This window comes from Quercus suber, unplaced genomic scaffold, assembly GCF_002906115.3.
Source record: "Quercus suber isolate HL8 unplaced genomic scaffold, Cork oak 2.0 scaffold_277, whole genome shotgun sequence".
Lineage (NCBI taxonomy): Eukaryota > Viridiplantae > Streptophyta > Magnoliopsida > Fagales > Fagaceae > Quercus > Quercus suber.
Genome location: NW_027069733.1, coordinates 253357 through 275050, shown reverse-complemented (window position 1 = coordinate 275050; position 21694 = coordinate 253357). Strand labels below are relative to the sequence as shown.

The following is a 21694-nucleotide window of genomic DNA, read 5'->3' as shown; positions in this document are numbered from 1 at the left end:
TTGGCCTATTGAAAAAGGATAACATAATAAAGAATTGTCTAATGTCTAAATCCACAACCAAAACAACATATGACATAAGATGAAAATAATAAAATATTTCACTTGACTAAACCCATAAACTAGCCTATAGAACCACGAATCTAATAAAACAAAGACACCTAACATTCTTTATACTTCAAAACTAAGATTTAACCAAGTTGTTATCCAATAAAAACTAAAAACTAATTGGACAAAACCTTGATTAGACTTTCCCAAACTCTTGGATAGCTTAAAAAGCCACATTTCTTGTACAATAGCATGAAACCCCTAATTCACTTGGGCCTAAGTGGCTGGCTAGTCCACCAGGGCCTTAACATGTATGTAGGGCCACATACTTTTTGTATATCACGAGCAATGCACGTGAATTACATCTTCACCTTCTTCTATATATAAAGCCCCAATATCTATTTTCTCCAACAGTTCGTACACACCATAATTTCCCGCCTCTCTTGCTCACATTTCCCGCTCTAAAAAAAACCCTAATCCCCAAAAACCCAAATGGGTCAGAAGCAACAATCCACCGCCGATCCCACCGCCGAGCCCAAGAAGCGAAGGCGGGTCGGGTTCTTCAACTTGGGTGAGTCAACTCAGCTCCGATTCAAGCCTCCAATTTTATTCACTTTCCGATGCTTCACTGAGCTTTCATTTCTGTGATTTTTTGTTTTCGTTTATATGTGTTTTGTTTTGAAGCAATTTCACATTCTTAGTTCACTAATACTGTTTCCTTTGTGTTTGTTCATGTGGGTCTGCTTCAGATTCTGGAATTGAGGCCAAAGATTGCATTAAGGTTTACCTGGGTATGATTTAGGTTTTGAGTATTAATTTGTTTTTTTAGGTTGAATTTTTTGTTGGGTTATGTTGATTTTTAATGTTTGTTAAGTTTATTATTGTTTGATTGTTATGTTCTGCTTGCATTAGAATTTAAAAGGCATGTTTGGGTTCTCTATTGCCCTGTTTGGTTGGTGAGAAAATGTGGGAAAATTTTAAAGTTGGTACCTTTGAATATTTTTTTTTTGGGTTTGAGATAGTGTTCTCAATAGAGTCAACAAGGAAGTAATGGTAAATAACAAAATCTTGATTTAAGTTTCTGTTAAATAGTCAAGTTATGCTGGGGTTTATACTAGAGTTGTGTGAACTGAGGTTCTTTGAAGATAGCTTGGTTTTTTGAGAACCTGGAATCTGAGCTTGCTAAGTCATCCTGCATTGCCTAAGTGAGTCATAAAGAATTCGTAATGCAATGTCTGGTTATGAATATGATTACCTTGTTCTTTGCAATATGTTTTTTTTTTTTTTTAAATAATTTATTTATTTTTAAATAATTTTATATTTGTTTATTTATTATATATTTTTTATGATTATCTGGCGAAATTTCTCTGTCCTGTTTGCTTAGTCTAAAAGGATAGGCAATGTGCCACTGTATAGTGCTCATGTTCATGTGTCGATTTGCAATTAATTAACACTTCTGTGCATGTGTCAATATGCAATCAGTTAATACTTGCGCGTGCCAGCATGTGTGTTTGTGTATGTTCATTACTTCTGCTGCACAGCTGCTTGTTTAACATTTTAACTTACTGCATAAGCCATGGAGAAGAACCTGACTTCCCTGTCGTGGTTCTTGATTGTGTGATAACAGTCATGATTTTGAACTTAGTCTTGATTCATAACAAGTGAATCATCCAATTTATCTTAATAAACTTATTAGATAGGAAGCTACAGATTAAAAAAAAAGAAGATTTTCTTCATTATATACTATAATTTTTCTTTGTAATATGTTGAGCTTATGTTGGCGTGCATTGTGTCATAGTTTCTAGCAAAGAGGAAGTGGGTTCTCCAGATAGTTTTTGCATCAACCCAGTTGACTTAAATAGCTTTTTTGATGAGGATGGGAAGATATATGGTTACCAAGGCTTGAAGGTAATAAAAATTGTAGCAAATTTAAGCTTACCTGAATTTTACTTGCTGCTCAAGGGGCTAATGATGTAAAAACAATGTTATGCTGTTTAACAATATAAACATAATGGTTAATTCTGTACAAAAAAGAAATTCACTAATGCGTCTTGTTTGAAACATTTTATGCAGATTACCATATGGGTTAGCAGCATATCATTTCATGCATATGCTGATATTACATTTGAGAGCACATCAGATGTAAGTATTGACATTCATCCTTGGTCTACTAGAAAGTCAAGATTGTTATGTATTTCCATTACCTGTTATATAGAGTCAAGGCTTTGTCCTTAAAAGAGTTAAATTTGGTTGTCCTTTTGACCACATTTATTGATTGCTTTTATTTGTTTTAAGGGAGGAAAAGGTATCACAGATCTGAAAGCTGCTCTTCAGGTATACATTAATTGCCCATGTTACACTGTCCCTTTTACTTATTATGCCTATATTTCTGCTTATTCATTTGTCATGTTCTGCAGAGAATTTTCGCTGAGACTCTTGTTGAGAGTAAAGTTGACTTTCTTCAGGACTTTTCAACAGGGAGTAATCTCATCAGGTACCTTGTACTTCACCCACATCTAGAAATCTACCCTGTTATTTTTCTCAATGCCGCGTCAGGTTGGTTGTTTCTTGTGTTCTGATGTTCACCTTTAACTGGTTACAGATCCATGATCTCAAGCGGGGAGATATTGAAGCTCAAAGCCTCAAATGGACGTGGCACTGATTGTAATAGTGATTTGAAAGCAGCTATTTCTGATGTTGAGGTGCTTTCCACATAAAGCTTTGGTTTTAGTATTATAGTGAAAATGATAGTTGCTTGTCTAGAAGTCTGTAATTGCAGCCCCTGGATATGGTTTTCTGTCAAATACTGGTGGTTGATACCTTCTGCTTTGAATACCCATGATTCCTCAATGTGGGGGCTTTGTGACTTTAACCATTAAGTTGTCAAAAATTTTCTTAGGATCCATATGGGATGACTTATTCTTATTTGACTTGTTTTGCTAAAAAAAAAAGCTTGCCATACTGTATACATGTTGTAGAAGGCTTGCCATGGCTGACTGCATGCTGAAAAGTTATTGTCTTTTCTTTTAGATCCCTCGTTGGCGGTATTAGTAGTTAGGTCAAAGAGGATTTTATAATGACCAGTTCCTTTTTCATGCTCCTTTTCCTTGTATTTGAATGTGTATAGTCAAATTTTTGAAACTGAGTACCATGGTTGATGTGCTCTTCTGGGTCAGGTTGTTCGCATGGTGGTGGGCAAGACAGCTGCTGGGCACCTTTACAGTCGCTTGATACCTCTTGTTCTTCTTCTTGTTGATGGTATGCGCTCATTTGTTTTGTTGTTGAAATATTATATTTCCCCCCCTTCTTTTCATTGGTTGCATTTTGAAAGTATAGATTCAATTTTTTAACATTGAACCTTCTGAATTAGGTAGTAGCCCTATTGATGTTAGTGATCCAAGTTGGGAGTTGTATGTCCTGATTCAGAAGAAACCTGATCAGCAGGGCGAGATTCAATGTAGAGTGCTTGGTTTTTCAGCTATTTATCGTTTTTACCATTATCCAGACAGTTCTCGCTTGCGACTTGGTCAGGTATACTCTCCTTTATTCTCGTTAGTTAGTTACTGGCTTGACACACTAGAAAATCTAATTTTGGTTCCCTTGTATGAATACTATCTGAATCTATATTCATATCTTTAGAAATTCCAATTTTGCCTTTTGCAGATATTGGTGTTGCCTCCTTACCAACACAAAGGTTATGGCCGTTACCTTATGGAGGTGCTGAATGATGTTGCAGTGTCTGAAGATGTTTACGACTTGACAGTTGAAGAGCCATTGGATTACTTCCAACATGTGCGCACCTGTGTTGACTTATCGCACTTGCTTGTTTTTGATCCAATCCAGCATGCAGTTAGTTCAGCTGTTTCACGTTTGAAGCAAGGAAAGCTGTCAAAGAAAATCCACATCCCCCGGTTCATGCCCCCTCCAAGTGTAATTGATGATGTCAGGAGAAGTTTGAAAATCAACAAGAAACAGTTTCTCAAGTGTTGGGAGGTTTTAATCTATCTTGGTCTTGATCCTGTTGACAAGTACATGGAGGATTTTGTGAGCATCATTTCCAGCCGTGTGAAGGATGATATTATTGGGAAAGACTCTGGGACTAACGGAAAGCGAGTAATTGAAGTTCCAAGTGATTACGATAAGGAGATGGCATTTGTCATGTGTAGGTCACAGGTTGGTGAAGCTAGTGATGTTCAGATGGATGAAAATCAAACAAATCAAGAAGAGCAGCTCCGGCAATTAGTCGATGAGAGGGTGAAAGAAATCAAGTCAATTGCACAGAAAGTATCTGGGCATCGTGTATGAATTGTGGCCGAGTCATTGTAGTGGACTCTGGTCTCTAGGAAGTACCTGCATATTATTAAATGATGCAATCATAGGAGGTCTTGGTGATGCTGTATGTTGGGAGGGATGGAGGCTTGTCTGTAAATGACTGAGCTGTACCTGGGAAATTTTTAGCTTTTGTTATTTAGAAAATTTACAGAACTCCTTTTCAATGAATTTGAGCATTTAAGCATCTATTCTAACTTCTGAGCACTACTATTTTTGAGCCCTCTAATATGGGTTTTTATTAGAAACACTCGGTGCCGCAAATTTACTTTGAAGTGATGGTTTCAGTTGATTTGTACCCCATTGTCAAAGGCTGGATACGTGTAAACTCTTGTAAGCATTGGAGTACTTTTATCATCATAATCAACAATTGCGAGTATATATGATAATATGGTTACCTCTTGGTTAGATTAAATGAGAAAAGCTCAAACATGGTATTGTGTTTGTGAACAAGTTTATGAACATGAGGACTCAATTTGACTATACTACTATTATCTATACTATCTATAAGATGATTTTTCATTTTGAACTGAACTTTTATATGGTTAAAAAATACCATCATTAATGAAGGATAACTTTTCTTAAAAATAAGGTCGTAAATGTCAAACAAATAACTAATTTATTTATACTTTTTACAACACCTATAGCTATCATTGTTTTGAATTCAAAAAGAGTACTTCTAAAATTTAGGTTTTTTGTTTTTTGTTTTTTTTCTTCCTGTTCATCTCTTTATTTCCTAAAATTTAGTTTTTTTTTTTTAATTCCTTTTTCATTCGAATAAAACACCTCCATTTTTTTTAACCTAAGAGAACTCTTAAAATTTAGCATTCTTTCTCCTTACATTGATCTTATTTTTCCTACCCAATCTCTTCTCTATATATCGCTACATCACTTTCAAACACAAGTAAAAAAAAAAAAAAAAAATACAGTTATTACTTAAAATTAAAAATAAAAAAACTTATGAGCACGCGCAATACGCGTGCATAGAAACTAGTATTTTTATATGTATACTTGTCTAAGAAAATATTTATAATAGATTTGAAATTAGATGGTATAATTTCTTGAAACTTTGCCCATGACATGGGTTTTGGTTATTTTTGAATTTTAACATGTTCCCACTTTTTATATCTTTCATATTAGTTCAATGGGTTTCAGTTACATAATTTAAGGAAAAGTTTTGAAAATCTGATCATGAATTGGATTACTTATTATATAATTTTTTTAAAAAAAATTATTTATGAATTTGTATTTGCACCTTTTTTATATTAAATTTTCACATTATTTATGATTATTTTGGGAATCCAAATAGAAAGGAGAAGCCCAGCAACACGGACAGAAAAAAGTTGGTGAATGAATAGAAAGCTATTAAGCCCAAGCAGCAGAAATAATGGATCACAGGTCCATGAAATAAATAAATGGGTCTTAAGGAAGCAAATGGGCTTAAGGGAGCCTAGAAAGAGAGAAATAACAAATCTATGGGTAGTGCATGATGTAGAAAAGTGAGAATGGGCCATAGCAGGCTCAAAGTAATGCAAGCAAAGAAAGTAAGGGATTGATGGCAAGCCCATGAGCCCCAAGGATGAGGGATAAGATATTTGGGTCAGTGAAACCCAAAGAGGTTAGTAAAAGCCCATGGAAATGCAGAGTTAGGAAAATGGCCAAGGAAGCCTGAGGAAAGCAAATGGGCCAAGGATGCCCAAGAAAAAAAACAAATGGGACACGGGAGCCCGCAAGTAATGTAATAAAAAGAACCACCAGCCGTACTGAGCCATTGGGAGAAGAATAAATGGCAGGCCCAAAGAGGCCCAGCAGGATTGGGTCAAACAATGTCGCGGCAAGAATGACAGAATGGTATGACAAAAAATGGTACCAAAAAAAGAGCAGGCTAAAGAAGGCAAAGCCCATCATCAAGTAAAGCCCGGCCCCTAAGTGGAGTGAGCCATAAGAGAAAGGGAAATCAGAAAACAACTCACATAAGAAGTCAAAGACGAACGACAGACTTTGCAGGCAAACCACGGCGAACGCATAAGTAGCAGACAGATTTTGGACATACATAGAAGAGAGGCATACGCAAGGCCTAAACATCACCAGCCTGTACCCAGCCAATACAGGACATGGTGAGGTCATGGGTCAAAGGTAAGAGGGCATGGTTTTGCGGTGGGGAGGGGGGGGGGGGGAAATCTATTCTAAGGTTCCTGCTTAGGCTCTTTTAAGGAAAATGTCCTGTTGGGATGACATACCACCTAAAAGAAGTAAGGCTGAGTTTGAACTACTAGGTGCATGCCATAAGAGATAAGGAGAGAGAGAGAGAGCACCATGTCGTAGCAGGTAAAGGTGCCACAGTAGACAAACAAACAAAAGAGTATTCTTTGTCTGGTGATGGGGAATGGCACAGCCAACATAGACGGATCAGTGGTGGTCGGCAAGTACACCCAGACCAAATAAAGGTGCTTAAAGGCTAAAATAGTAAAACCCGGTCACGGCAGACACTATAAAAGGAGGCCCTTGTCGTGCACAGGGGGGATCACAATCACAGTAATATGAACCTTTAAGATAAACCATGGAATAGAAAGCAAATTGAGAAAAAGAGAAAGGAAAAGATAAAAAAGGAATACTAGAAGAGAAGGAAAGAAAAAAAAAAAAAAATAGAGAGTTAGAGCGGCAAGCATGCACTAATAGGTTGATTCCCTCTCTCCCTCTCAAAGTCCTACTCTCTGTTAGAAGCAAAAGGATTCTCTTGGGCACCAACCATTCAGGTCCGTTTCTCTCAAAGTGATTAATTTCCACGGTAGGATTTCTCTGGGAGATTATTCGCGTTGAGAAGAAACGTTCTTCCCTCTCTGGTCTTGGTCCTGCAGATTAGATTGATTTGATTTCTTTCTTTTTGATTAGCTCATATACTGCCCACTTATTCCCCTTACTTTCTTCACAAAAGCGATTGTTATTATTGTGATTATCTTTCTTAATTAGGGATTATTTATTCACTTTGATTAAGAAGCTAAAGTACTTTCTTTTGTCATTATTATTATTATGTTTGTCTGCCACAACTCCTCTAAAGTAACTCTGCCTGTCGTAAGCATGTTCTTGGCAAACTAGGCATAGTTTGTGCACAAGCTAGACCAAATTGAGTTGCAGTTGGAGTGGTCTCAACTCCCTTACTCAGAGTATTCAGGCCTAGTATCGCAGGAGACAACTCAGCTCAATATCACAAAAAGGCCCACAACACGAATTATTTCAATGGATTCAATTACATGTATAAAAAAAGAAAAAAGAAAAAACAAGCAACAAGTCTTAGTTATCTTTGCATATTATGTATACCCATCTTTTGTTACGTGTTCTCAAAAAAAAAAAAAAAAAAAAAAACTTTTGTTATGTCTTGGATTTGAGTGTTAATGGTTTAATTTTTATATCTATTACCTATATTAAAAATCGCGAATGCACTTGTGAATGGTGCTTTGTTGAGCACCTTGTCTGCTATTTGTTTATTGTTTCAGCACCTTTTTTTTTTTTTTTCGACTTTGTCCAACACCTTCTTAACTTTTTTACCCTTAATATGCAAGCAGGCTGAAAGGGTTGTTTTGTCTTTTGCTCCTATTTTATTTGATCTTATCTCTTTGTTGGCCTTTTTGGTCAACCGCCTACTCTATTGATGGACATGAACACTATAGTTAGACTTCTTTCTATGGATGAACACAAACATAAGATTCATGGAAAAATTATTAGGTACTCTCGGAGTACTATAAATGCGTATTCTTTCATTTCACATAAATGGTAAGTCTCACTATAAATTTTATTAGTGAAATCCACAATTCATGTGAAAGAAGAAAGTACGCATTTATGGTACTCCGGGAGTACACAATAATTTCTCGGATCCATGTTAGAGATACTAGCCTCTAAGCACGCGCTCACACGCATGCTTAGAGGCTCTTCTATTTTTTTGAATAAATCTAGAGCATTTATTATAATTTGGATTACTACATTTCCCAATCACAAAAAAAAAAAACCTAAGGGTGTGATGAGTATCATGTGTGGAGAAATAATTTTTCATCAGACCCCTGGATTTTTTTGTGATTGGAAAATATGGTAATCCCAAATTATAATAAATACTCTAAATTAACTCTTACCCAAAAAATAGAAGAGCCTTTGAGCACGCATGTGAGTGCGTGCTCAAAGGCTAGTCAATACTTATATTGTATTTTATAAGGTACGTAATATTTTCTATGGAGTAGTAAATTAATAAGATTTTTGTTAAAGAAATGCTCCTAAAAAGATCCTAAAATTTAGTAACTACTCATCCACTTTTTTTTTTTTTTTTTTTTTTTGTGTTTTTTCCTTTTTGGTGTTGTTGATGTTGTTCTTCTTTTTAAATTTTATGTATGATAGTTGTCATTTTTTGTCTAATCCTAAAATGTAGTGCTTTAACCTTAACAAAAGGCTAATACAATTGGGAATTAATGATTAGAAGTATCTAGAAGAAAAATTGTGTAAAAACTTCATGATTGCTTGTTGAGAAGGAAAAAAAAAAACTATAAAGTATTATTAAATGTGGTTTAACAAAAACCCAATAGGAATAATAATGAACTTTTATTTTAATTTGTCAATGCTGTTCTTGTAAATTTTTTATTGAACAAAAGTACACTAAATGTAGTTTAAACTCATAGCAGTAGGAACAACATCCAAATTCTCGTTTAAGTTCAAATTCATGTTTTCCTCTCTTCTTCTTCATTTTTTTTTTTAAATCTCCTCCATATTTTGCGAAAAAAAAGAAAAAGAAAAAAAGAAGAAGACTTCTACTATAAAACCACTAGTATAACTTCTCCATCCATATTCTTATATTTAGGCACTAACATATCTGATTTTGAAAGAAAATAAAAGGCTAAATTTTAGGGAAATTTAAAAGATTAAGGTGGGGAATTGGTGTGACCATATCCTTATTTAAAAGTTTATCAAAAAAAGAAAAAGAAAAACTACACATTTAAAAAAATCCCATGTTCTATTCATGAACTATTTAAAAAAAATCCCACTTTCTATCCCACATTTAAAAACTACTCGAACACCCTTTTTTTTAAAACCCAAATTCACGTTTTTTTCTTCTTCTTCTTCTTCTTCTTTTAAATCTCTTCCATATTTTGGGAAAAAAAAAAGACTCCTACTATAAAACTACTACTATAACTTCTCCATCCATATCCTTATATTTAGGCACTAACATATCTGATTTTGAAAGAAAATAAAAGGCTAAATTTTAGAGAAATTTAAAAGATAAAAAATTTAATTTGAATTTGACATAGAATTATACAAATGTTAAATATAGTTTCTATTACAAAAGAAATTTTTTTACAACAATTTCTTAGATAACAACCACTTTATGTGAGGTTTAATACATATAATAATTCTTGTAAAATCTCTCGCCCGAACTTATCTAATATTCCATTCCAATGACTCTTCAATGCAATCCAAAAAATTTGTGTGTACGTGAACCTGAGAGATAAAAGAGTTAGGGTTAAACCAAGTATTTAAAAAAAAAAAAAAAATTTAATCAACAAACCAAAGTTAGTGTGCGTGTTATTAAAGATAATAGTATAAGTTTGTTATAGTTTGTGTTTGATTTAAATTTTGATGAGATCATTTTTCCTGAAAATTCTATTAAAATTGTTTAGAATAAAGATAAAGATTTTTTAGAATTTAAATCTATCATGAACTCTTTAAAATCTTATCACCACTTCATCAACTATTTAAATAAATAACTAATGGTGATCTAAAAAAAGAAAAGAAAAAAGAAGGGAGTTAACGTGTCAAAATTACATTTTAAAAAAAAGAAAAAAAGAAAAAAAAAGGGAGTTAACATTTCAAAATTACATTTAAAAAAAAAAGAAAAAGAAAAAGAAAAAAAAGAAGAGTTAACGTGATACATATAAAAAAAAGAGAGTAGAACTCAAGGTTACTACATACCTAAATAAAATAATTAATCAACAAACCAAAGTTAGCGTGCGTGTTATTAAAGATAATATCATAAGTTTGTTAGAGTTTGTGTTTGATTTAAATATTGATGAGATCGTTTTTCCTGAAAATCCTGTTAAAATTGTTCAGAATAAAGATAAAGAATTTTTAGAATTTAACTCTATCATGGATTCTTTAAAATCTTATCATCACATCATCAACTATTTAAATAAATAACTAATGGAGATCTAAAAGAAAAAAAAAGGGAGTTAACATTTCAAAATTACATTTAAAAAAGAAAAAAGAAAAAAAAGGGAGTTAAAGTGATAAATAAAAAAGAAAAAAAAAAGAAAAAAAGAAAAGAAAAGAAGAAGAAGTAGAACTCAAGGTTGCTACATACCTAAATAAAAAACTAAAAAAATTTAATGCCAAAAGCATATACAATGATGGTAAAAAAAAAGCTTCCTTAAAAAGAAAAAAAATATGAAGAAGGAAAAAAAAAAAAAAAAAAAATAGAAGTGAGGAATGAGAAGGAAATAGTAATTGATCATTTATATTTTGATCATTAATCAGGGAGTATTGTGATAACTATTTTTATTTCAATTCCAAATTTTTAAATAAAATATAAACAAAGATTGCTAAAGGAGGTAAGGGAAGCCATATTGTTTAACTGTTCACGAATGATTTTGAATACTTCTTTGTAGCATAAAGCAGTCCTATCTTTGGATCACAATACTTACAACATGAAACGACAATTTATTAAGAAGTACAGTAATAGAGTATATGAAGGAACCATTTATTTCAAAATTACATTTAAAAAAAAAAAAAGAGTTAATGTGATACACAAAAAAAAAAAAAAAAAAAAAAGTAGAACTCTCTGAAATCTTGATTTTACTACCTTTGAAGTTCTTGCACTCCACGAGAGCTATGTGAAAGAACTTGCTATTCAGCGAAGTTATGCCACGTACAACCGTCTTATTCATTGCCATGAATTTCACATTCTGCTAAGAGAAATTGTTTTCTTATTAAACTTATTGCTTTACTGTCACAACTACCTATCCTCTGCACTGCCACAACAAAGTGTAACTTACTAATGTGACCTAAAGCACCAGATTTAACAGGGAAAAAAACTTGTGTCTAAATATTAATTCAAGGAATAAAGCTTATGGCTGCATCATTGAAGTAGACTTCAGACACCTCAGTCAATTTTTTTCCTTTATTGGATGTGACTAATGTTCACCTGTGCTTAGACCATAGGCATGTTCAGTCACTCTAAGCCTCCCCCATTCCCCTATGGCAACATGCCAACATATAGCTCAAACAATCTACTACTGCCGGGAAATATTTTGTCAAAAGCTCTAGTACTGCGTGCAATATATAAACTAAAAATTAAAAAGACAAGGATATACATTTATAGGTCACGAAACATACAGTTGGAAGAAGTTTGCAGTTGGAATCAGTGGGGCAGTCATTGTAAGGCCAGGCTTTAGCACCTTGGCCATCCAAGGTTCCACCTCCGGTCAAGGTTAGCCCTTCTACCCATCCAAATTCAACCCAACCAGCACTGAATCCATACTTGGACAAGTCTGTTGTTGCTTTCAAATAACCCTGCAAATTCCTCAAATTTAATCATAAATAGATGACTTGATCAAATTTGATGCTAAGGAATACAGATGATAAATAAAAAAGACGTGACGAAAAGATGAAGATTACAATCTTGCCTTCAAATGAACAGTTAGAGATGATACATTATTGCACGGGCCAGTAAACTGGATGTGGCCAATCAAGTATGTCCCTTTTGGTATCAGAAGATTCACTGAGCCTGAGGACTCACATGCCTTCTTCCATGCTGTTCTGAAGGCCTGGATGACAAGTATCAATTTTTAACTTTTTTGTTAATTCAAACACACTTTGTACTACATCTGTTTCTTGCCATCAGTCTATTAACAAGCTATAGTCATGCCAGATAATCATCTGGCAATTTTATAGCTTTAGTTGATACAAACTAGAGAGTAAAAACTCTGGAATAGGAGGAACTGCTTATAAGTTCCTAGTATCAAAAGGAAGTATGAAAGTCAAGCCTAGAATCGAAAGGAAGAATATGTAACAAGTTAGTAACTTTACCTGCATTTATGCGATCAGAAATGTCACACTCAGCATAGAGCGCACATAAATACCTAAGTTGCACGGACACGGACACGGACACGGACACGACACGGACACCGACACGGGGATACGGCAATTTTTGAAAAATAAGGACACGACACGGCGGGGACACGGCGGTTACCGGCGGTTAAATAATTAATTAAATTTTATATTTAGGCATATTTTTAAATATTTTTAGACATAAAATACGTTTATGTCTAGAATTTAAATTATGTAAGAACTACAAATAAATAAACTAACACCCAAAATAAAAAAACATTCCCACCACCAACACTTGCTTTTTCTAACTTAGTAACATATTTCCATAGAGGAGCAGCAGCTACCTCAGCTGATGATTTTTCACTTTCAGTTTCAATATTCATTTGAGTAAAATCACCTACAATATTTAACTTTAATAAATAAATAAAACTATAGCAGGACACAAAAAAAAAAAACAAATTTATAACTTATAACTTATATAAAAAAAAAAAAAAAAAGAGGACAGACGGCACCCACGGGCCACGGCCACGGCCACAGCAGCAGTGAAAAAAAAAAAAAACACAAAATGCATTATAACTTATATAAATAATGGAGTAACAGTGCACCCAACCATTCACCAAAGTTAATATCTGAAAGAGAAAGAAAGGAAAAAAAAACAGAGAGAGCAGAGAATCGGACCTGTTGTCCACGCCGAGAGAGAGAGAGAGATCAGAAGGGACGGAGGACAGAGGGCACGGCGTCGTCGTCGGAGCTCGCCGATCGGGCCGATCTAACTCCGGCGAAGTACAGAAGGCAGCGGCAGCGACAGAGGGAGGGTGGGTTGAGTTCACTGGGTTGAGAAGATGTGGTTTTACTTTCAAATTTCAGTAAAAGACACTCTAAACTGGCTTTATTGTGTTAGGGTTATCACAAGATCAACGGTATTGGTAAGTTCACCTGTCAAAATCTGTGACTTTTTTGGTTTTATTTTTTTATTTTTTTCACTGCTGGCGTGTCGGACGCGTAGGAGCCGTGTCGGAGCCGCGTCGGAGCCGTGTCGGCGCCGTATCGGAGACCGAAAAAAAAAGGGACACCGCCGGACACCGGAATCTGGCGCGTCGTGGCCGTTCCGGTGTCCGACACGTGTCGGACACGGACACGACGCCAAAAATGGCGTGTCCGTGCAACCTAGTGCTTTACCAACTACTCCACTAATTGACAGAGAGCAGCTATGAGTAAATCATAAAACAAACACGAGAGATAAGAGCAAACAAACCAACTCAGCTCTATTGATAAACACAAACACAGGATCGAAGGGATTGAGATAAGGTTAGAGATAAGAAACATGAAAGAAAAAAAGAAAAAAAAAAAAGAAAAAGGAAAAGAAGAAGGCCGGAGTGATTACATTAAACAGCCTCACTCTTACCCTTACTCTTACCTCAATATCTTGCCATTGCATTGAATAACAATATAATTTAAAATATAAAAACTGTTTATAACACAGCCCACATATAAATCATTTTATATGTGAAATACCTAAATTTTTTACCATTAGTATTTTTAAAATGTGAAGAATGAAATATAAAGTTTTATTTTCTATAAATTTGTGAGTACAGAAAATTTATAGAAATTTTTTTCTATAAAAAGCGACTACCGTTTTATAGAAAATTATTATTTAATATAATGGCATGCGCTTTCCCACTAGTTTTATAGAAAATTGGGAATAGAATTATCAAGTGAAAGAACTCATGTTGTGGAGGCATGTTCATTGGCCATCAACGCCTATTTCAATGTGATGAAGCTTCTTTGGTTGATGGGATGTGAACACTGCTAATGAGAGACATTCGAATCGAGTTTGTTTTTTTTTTTTTTTTTCTTTTCTAACCACTTGGATAATATGGATTTTAATTGGTGAGGCGAATGGAGGAGCACGGGTTCATTTCTCAAATGCATCAAGAACAATGCTCACAAATCTTAAAACATATAGATGCAAGATCGTTTGACTTACAAGATAAATATGTTTAAGTTCATTATTATATTTTGGTGTAGACCAATGCTTGGTTGCTATCACTGTTGAGGATGCTCATGACAAAGAGTCTCATTTTTATATAATTTAACTTTAAAATCATCAATTTGAATTTGTTGGTCTATTTATTTTTGTTTTTATTTTATTATAGGTAACAAATTGCAAATGAAAAATAGAACATAATGAACACATTACCAAAAAATTGATGGAGGGACTAATAATTAACTAACAATCCACATCACCAAAAAAATTGATGGAAGGATTAACAATCCAAACTATATATAATATATATATAATATTAGGAGGCAAAATTGAAATTCTAAAATATCAGGATATAAAATGTAAAGACCCTTAAGCTATAAGTATTTTGCACTTTAACCTTTTTTGTTTTTATAACTTTAAAAAAATTAAAATTAAAATTTAATGGTCAAAATTTATCATTTGTGTTGAAATTTAATTTTTCATGTGCTTGGTGCTAGTTTGCCACTAATATTATTAAAACAAGTGTCCCAATCAAGTAGTTTTGTCAGTTCAAGAATTGCTTACGTGGATGCACATGTAATGAGAGGGACATTTGACCTATTAAACTGGTAGTGAGTATTTCTTTCCCTCAAAACTTTAAATTCTTAATTATCTTTTTAAATGTTTTTTCTTGCGTGTTAAAGATGATTTTTCTTAATTGTAGTTTGACATTTCTTCTTTAATTAGGAATTATAGAACGATTTAGATTAATAAGTCGTTGATGCATAGTCTAGTTTGGTTGCTGAGAAACAAAAAAAAAGGAAATTAGTTCTAGCTTCCTCTTTTTCTCAATCTTCTCAAGCTCTATTTAGTTATCAAAAGCACCAATAAAGTATAGAAAATGACTTGTAATGATTTTCATAAAACTATTCTAGGAAGTTTCAATGTCATACATTTTGGAAGCCAATCAATTAATGGTCAAGTAAATCACGAAACAAAATAATCATATTTAGAAGACGAACTTTCTAAAAGAATTGAATTATTAGGTTTGATGAAGTTTTTGTTTCTCTAATTGAAAAGTCTTATCTATTTAGAACTTCATTAAGGAAAAGAGAAATTTTACTCCTATTTTATAATCACGATAATATGAAAAAATCTCTTTAACTTTGTCAAAAATGGCATACCAAAACAAAGTTGCTATTAATGAGTTTTCAGAATAAGGCACACTATATAGAGGAAAGAGCAAAGTAAAAATAAAAATAAAAATAAAAATGAAACTAATAATAAGGATATTTTTATTTTTATTTTATCAAAATGATATTTGCATGGTTGAATAGGCATGAATCATGTCTATCTAGTATCTACACCAATATCATGCAATTTTCAAATTTGTAAACACATTTAATATGATCATATCACTATATCACTCTTACTGTCTTTTTATTTAATCTATAAAATAGATTACTACACCCTAAAATAGACTACTACACCCTCCCATTACAACTATTGAATTAATTTTTTTACAAAGAAAATTAATGAGATATTAGAGGAAATTAATAACAAGTTAAGGTTTTTGAGGGAATTTCTTCGTGATGAATAGGAATTAGGTCATGCAATTCTAGATTTTGGCTAACTTGATGGTTTGATTTGGATTTTGAGATCATGATTCTCAATTGATCGACTTAAGTAAATTATGTGTCAAGCTCTCAATAAATCGACCATGTGTCAAGATTCCAGAAACTTGAATCTTCTTAAGTTATTTTGGAATCAAATATTGAACATTGAGTAGTTTTCAAATCACTTACAAGACACATATTTTGATATGGTATTAGAACAAAGCTTCTAGAAGCATCTAAGGTTTTCTTTTCTCTTCCAAAGTTTGTGTTTTCTCTCTCTCAGAAGCTTACAGTCCATCAATGGCTGCTATCACAACCTACACTGCTACTTCATTTATCCCCATAGCGTTCATCCTCACAGGATTTATCCATGACAAATGATCCTCTGTTTCTGCATTATAGAGAGAGTCTTAGTGCTGTTCTTGTGTCTCAGCCCTTAGTTAGTGAAAACTATCCAACTTGGGCTCAATCAATTAGGAAAGCCCTAATTTCCAAAAACAAATTGGGGTTTATAGATGGAACATTCACACTCTCATCTCTTTTTGTGAAAGCTCCATCTAAAATTCAAGCTTGGATTCGAGCAAATAACATGGTGGGAACATGGCTTATAAATGCAATTTCACTAAGAATTCAAGCTAGCATCATTTACATGGATACAACCTTGGAGATTTGGAATGGCCTTAGAGAAATACATTCTCAAAGAAATGGACCACAAATGTTTAATTTGCAGAAAGAGATTAAAGAGCTTACACAAGGTGAAACCTCTATCACAGACTTCTTTACTCAATTAAAGGTTATGTGGGATGAATTGCAAAACTTTAGTCCTTTTCCAACGTGTACTTGTGGTAAATGTGTTTGTAATGTGAATCAAAAGTTGATTGATCTTCAATTTGGGGAATTTGTGATGAAATTTCTCATGGAGCTGAATAAGTCTTTTGCTTAAGTTAAGACTCAAGTTCTATTAATGGGTCCTCTTTCATCTATGAATAAAGTATATTCTTTGTTAATTCAACAAGAGATGCAAAGAAATATTGGAAATGAGTCACATTGTAGAGTGGAATCAACAACTCTTGTTGCAAAAGGGAAATCTTTTACCACGAATCCCAATTTCGGGCATGCTATTAATCATCCAAAAGGAAAAGAAAGACCACAATGTGGCAAGTTGGGACACACAGATAAGTGTTACAAGATTCATGGCTTTCCACCTAGTTTCAAGTTCAACAACAAGAACCCTGGTTTATCAGGCGGCTCATCAGGTCTTCCAATGATCAATCTCAGGACTTGAGCTATGTTTTAGCCCAACCTTCTTTGTCCTTTACACCAAATCAATATAACCAGCTTTTGGCTTTAATTGGTGCTCACAATCAACCAATGCCAGTGTCTTCTTCTCCATTAGTTCAAGGAAAGACCTTCATATGGCAAATAATGTGACCATGCCGTCACTACCCTTTAATGCTATAGCAGGTATAATGCCTTCTTTATCCTGTTTTATAGAACCAAATTTTCAAAATTAGGTTTTCATTCTATTTATGGTTCTGACACATGGATTTTGGACACTAGTGCCACTGACCATATTGTTTGTTTTGTGTATTTGTTAACTACCATCACTGTTGTTGCACAAACTATGGTAGAATTTCCAAATAGGGAGAGATATTGTTTGTTTTGTGTATTTGTAACTACCATCACTATAGGGAGACAGCTAGGGTGACACAGTTACCAATGTTCTATGTGTACCAATCTTTTTCTTTCAATCTTTTGTCAATTAGCACTATTACCAAATTACATCCATGTTGTCTTGTTTTTCTTGCTTCTTACTGTTTTATACAGAAGCTTACATGTTGAAAAACGATTGGAATGGGACAAGTTCTTGATGGTCTCCACTTGCTACAAGCATCTAGCCTTTCTCAAGTTTCTTTTTTCCTTGATAAGTTCGCCTTATAGCATTCTAGATTACGCCATCCTTCTGATTCTAGACTTCATTCATTAGGCCATGTTCTTCCTATTTTGCAGAATTCTTGTAATAAAGATGGTATTGTTTGTCCTTTAGCTGAACAAAAAAGATTACATTTTCCATTCAATAACAACTTGTTTGAACATACTTTTGATTTGATTTAATAACGTCTTTTTACACTATGGTCCACACTCAATTTGGTTGCCAACCTATAAATGTGGATTTAACATAAGAAATGCATAGTAAAACTTTGAGCCGAGCCTAAAAACCTTAATTTGACAAAGAAAAATGTGTTTTAGTTCAATTTAAGTGTATGCCGAATAGGTTCACATTAGTGGGCTTTGTACGGAGTTTGTAGGTAAGTTGGTTTAACCAGTTAGATTATAATTATTTCTAAGTATGCTTTCTATATGGCTTGAACTTGATTAATGTTATTGATATCTAAGATCTAACTAGAAAGAAAAAGACATCTAATTAGATATATTTAGTCCTTAGCTTCTATAATAAAAGTAAACAATTAATAGAATCTCCTTGAATTCTGAAAGAGAACCTTTTTAGTAAAATATACTTGCAAGTATATTTTACAATTCTTTCGTCGTTATTTTGGCCAATTTTTTTTTTTTCCTGCTGCTATAATAGTATGTTTATATGCTTAAAAAATAGACCATCACAAAAAACAATAACAAAAAAAAAAAAAAAAAACACCAAAAGTTTATGTTGTTCAATAGAGAGCGCTAAACAAACCCGCAACTCACAAACCAAAGCCAAACCGCACAAAACACCAAGCAGCAATAATACCAATTGCTGCACCAAATTGAGATCCAAAGATTCGGAACAAAGAGTTCTGTAATTTCGGGACAAACACAAATCCAAAGTCTCTTTCGACCAAGCCACAATACCTTTATTTTGCTATTTATAATACTATCATACCTATTTCTTGGTAAACAAAGAATACATTTCTTAATAGACAATGAATACTTTTCTTAGAGAATAAGGAATTTCTTGGTAAACAAGGAATACATTTCTTAATAAACAACGTATACTTTTCTTAGTGAACAAGGAATACCAACCTTGGTAGATAAGGAATAGCTTTCCTTAGTAAACAATGAATTTCCAACTTGACTCTAATTCCAAGTCAAATTAGGAATTTCACCTTTATCCAAAAGGTAAAAATCACAAATTGAGTCAAACTCTACAATAATTCTCCACTTAACAAAATTAGCAAAGCACCAAATTCATTGAATCCTCTCTTCATCTTAGCATGAATTGAGCCACCAAAGACAAATTCTTTAACAGTTATTATATTATTTGGCTGTGTTAACTCTGTCCTTATGTTCTCATTGCAATTGCCTTGGGTGTAAAAATCCCATTTCAAGTGAATTAGCTTGGTTTTTGGACTATTAAAAAATCCATGTAAGAAATAAACAGTGCTTTATTTATAAGTTCTACCAGTATTGATTATAAATATGATGACATTCGATTATGTTATGACCCTGAACTAAGTTATTTTCTCCACCCTTGTGGATGAAATTGTCTGCTCAGTAATTGATTACCACTTAATAATTACTGTTTTGCAAGTAGACATCCTTGCAATGAATAGAACTACCTTTGTGCCTGTTGCTTTTGTTTTGATGCGTATGCATCAACTGTCTTAACCCTTACACAATTAACATTCCTCTCATCCTCTTTATTACTTCTATGATGGTGACTTTGGATATGGGAGACAGCTTGAGTGAGGGTGAAGAAGTCCCTTATCCTGTCACGGATCTTGGTAAAAAGAACAACTAATTTGATAAGTGATTTTAAACTAATTTTTTTTTAATTAAAAATTGGTATTATATGGCACCATAAGGAGTTGTGTCTAAGTTTTGTCCAATTTATAATTAACAATTGTTGGTGGGTGGGTTAGAATTATTATTTTTTAACTTAATATCTTCAAACTTTATGGCCTATTTGGATTTTGGGAGTCGAATAGAGTTTGCGAAATTAGCTAATTTTCAGTCAATTCTACTCTACTTTCTCTCATGGGTGGCTCTAGGTATAGTCCATGGGGGTTTAAATAAACCCATTGAGCTGGGCCCAAAAAAAAATAAATTATATATAACGTTTTTTATTTGACCCTCTTAAAATAAAATTTTGAACCTCTTGAATTTTTTTAAGCCCAACTAAAATATCTTGGTCTTTTTGAACACACACACACACACACACAAAATCTCATAACAAACCAATTTGATCTAAAATATGGGGAAAAATAGTAAGCCTAACAACAAAAGTATAAATTTTTTTTCATCTTAAATCTTAAAAAAAAAACCATTTAGATCTTGCTTGGAGTTTACTTAACAACAATAATTAAAAGGTTTATTGCATTTAAAAACAATAGATGATTTCAAAGATTTAATCTTAGCAATAATAATTAGTATATTCATTATATTAAGAAATAATATGCAATGAACTCATAGTTTATCTTATGCTAAAATACAAAACTTACCTTCTAAGTTTAACATTTTATCATTTTAGTCCTTTAAGTTTGACTTTTGTCATTTAAATCCTTTAAGTTTTAATTATACTCAATTAAGTCTTTTGTTTGCTATGTGTTAAATTGCACCGTTAACTTACACAAAACAATGTCGTTTTACAATTTAATTAATATTTAATTTTTTTAATTTCTGAATTTTATATAAAAAAAGTTAATTTATAATATTAAAAAAAAAAAAAAAACTTAAACTAAACCCAAAACAGAGTCACTTCTGAATTTTATATAAAAAAAGTTAATTTATAATATTAAAAAAAAAAAAAAAACTTAAACTAAACCCAAAACAGAGTCACTCCCTCCCACCCGTGAATAACAAAGTCTGAAACCCCCCCTACCCGATAATAGAGAAACCAAGAGGGAGAGAGAGAAATCAAAACACTTGACGACAATGCAATTGAAGAGAGCAGATCAGCAGCTAAGTTTATACTCTGTTTTGGTCTATTTTGTTTATACTTTGTTTGACTATTTTGCTTTCGCCAAGATAAAGAATCTTGAACTTTAGGCTTTATTTGGGAGTTCATAAGGGAATGGAATAGAATGATTATAAGAGAATAGAAATGAATAAAATAGAATGAAATGTATTTAAGTAAGGGAAAGGAATTGAAAAGAATGAAATGAAATGAAATTAAGTAACCTTGTTTGGATATTTTAAAATAAAAGAATGGAAATGAATGATTTTTTTTTTGACAGAATTTCAACCTATAGCGTTCACTCCTGATGATAGCTCTCTATTATCAGATCAAGACATCAATCAATTTTTTGGTGTAGGCAGGGATTGAACCCAAGATCTCTTATTCAACCATCAGAGACTTTACTAGTTGAGCCAATTGGAACCCACTCAAAGGAATGAAAATAAATGGAATGTAAATAATTTTGTTTGGGAGTAACATAGAAGGAAATGAATGGAATCATTTTATGACAATATTACTATTAGACCCCTATTTTAAAATAAAATGTTGAATATATAGGAGTATTTTGGGAGTTTTAGTAAAAAATTCATTAAATCTAATTTCATTCCCTCCAATTCCTCCCAATTTCGGGGAGAATAAAAATTTGATGTTTTAAGGAGATAGAGATAAATGAGTGTTTCCTCCTACCTATCCAAGAGAATGGAAAGTCCATTCCCTGCAAGAGAATGGAAAGTTCATTTCCTCTATTAAAACTCCCAAATA

At 33.1% G+C, this 21694-nt stretch overlaps 1 protein-coding gene and 1 long non-coding RNA gene across 2 annotated transcripts; one reads left to right on the top strand and one right to left on the bottom strand.

The window, feature by feature from the left end:
- The first annotated feature begins 438 nt into the window (after positions 1-438).
- Positions 439-4571, top strand: LOC112010794 (histone acetyltransferase type B catalytic subunit). The gene is made up of 10 exons (XM_024043162.2): positions 439-616; positions 795-836; positions 1844-1953; positions 2119-2187; positions 2341-2379; positions 2463-2539; positions 2648-2747; positions 3222-3303; positions 3416-3576; positions 3709-4571. The coding sequence occupies exons 1-10, from the start codon at positions 538-540 to the stop codon at positions 4348-4350; spliced, it is 1401 nt and encodes a 466-aa protein (XP_023898930.2). The 5' UTR covers positions 439-537; the 3' UTR covers positions 4351-4571.
- A 6623-nt stretch (positions 4572-11194) lies between these two features.
- Positions 11195-13789, bottom strand: LOC136071007 (uncharacterized). The gene is made up of 4 exons (XR_010632289.1): positions 13135-13789; positions 12033-12173; positions 11743-11919; positions 11195-11312 (listed from the first exon to the last, which is right to left on the bottom strand). It is a non-coding gene; the product is annotated as an uncharacterized LOC136071007 (long non-coding RNA).
- Positions 13790-21694: the final 7905 nt, after the last annotated feature.

Bases quoted from the DNA above. Each gene is read 5' to 3' on its own strand.
- LOC112010794 (XM_024043162.2), top strand. From the start codon at position 538: ATGGGTCAGAAGCAACAATCCACCGCCGATCCCACCGCCGAGCCCAAG. The intron at 837-1,843 runs GTATGATTTAGG...ATTGTGTCATAG, and splicing joins TTGCATTAAGGTTTACCTGG to TTTCTAGCAAAGAGGAAGTG. The intron at 2,748-3,221 runs GTGCTTTCCACA...CTTCTGGGTCAG, and splicing joins CAGCTATTTCTGATGTTGAG to GTTGTTCGCATGGTGGTGGG.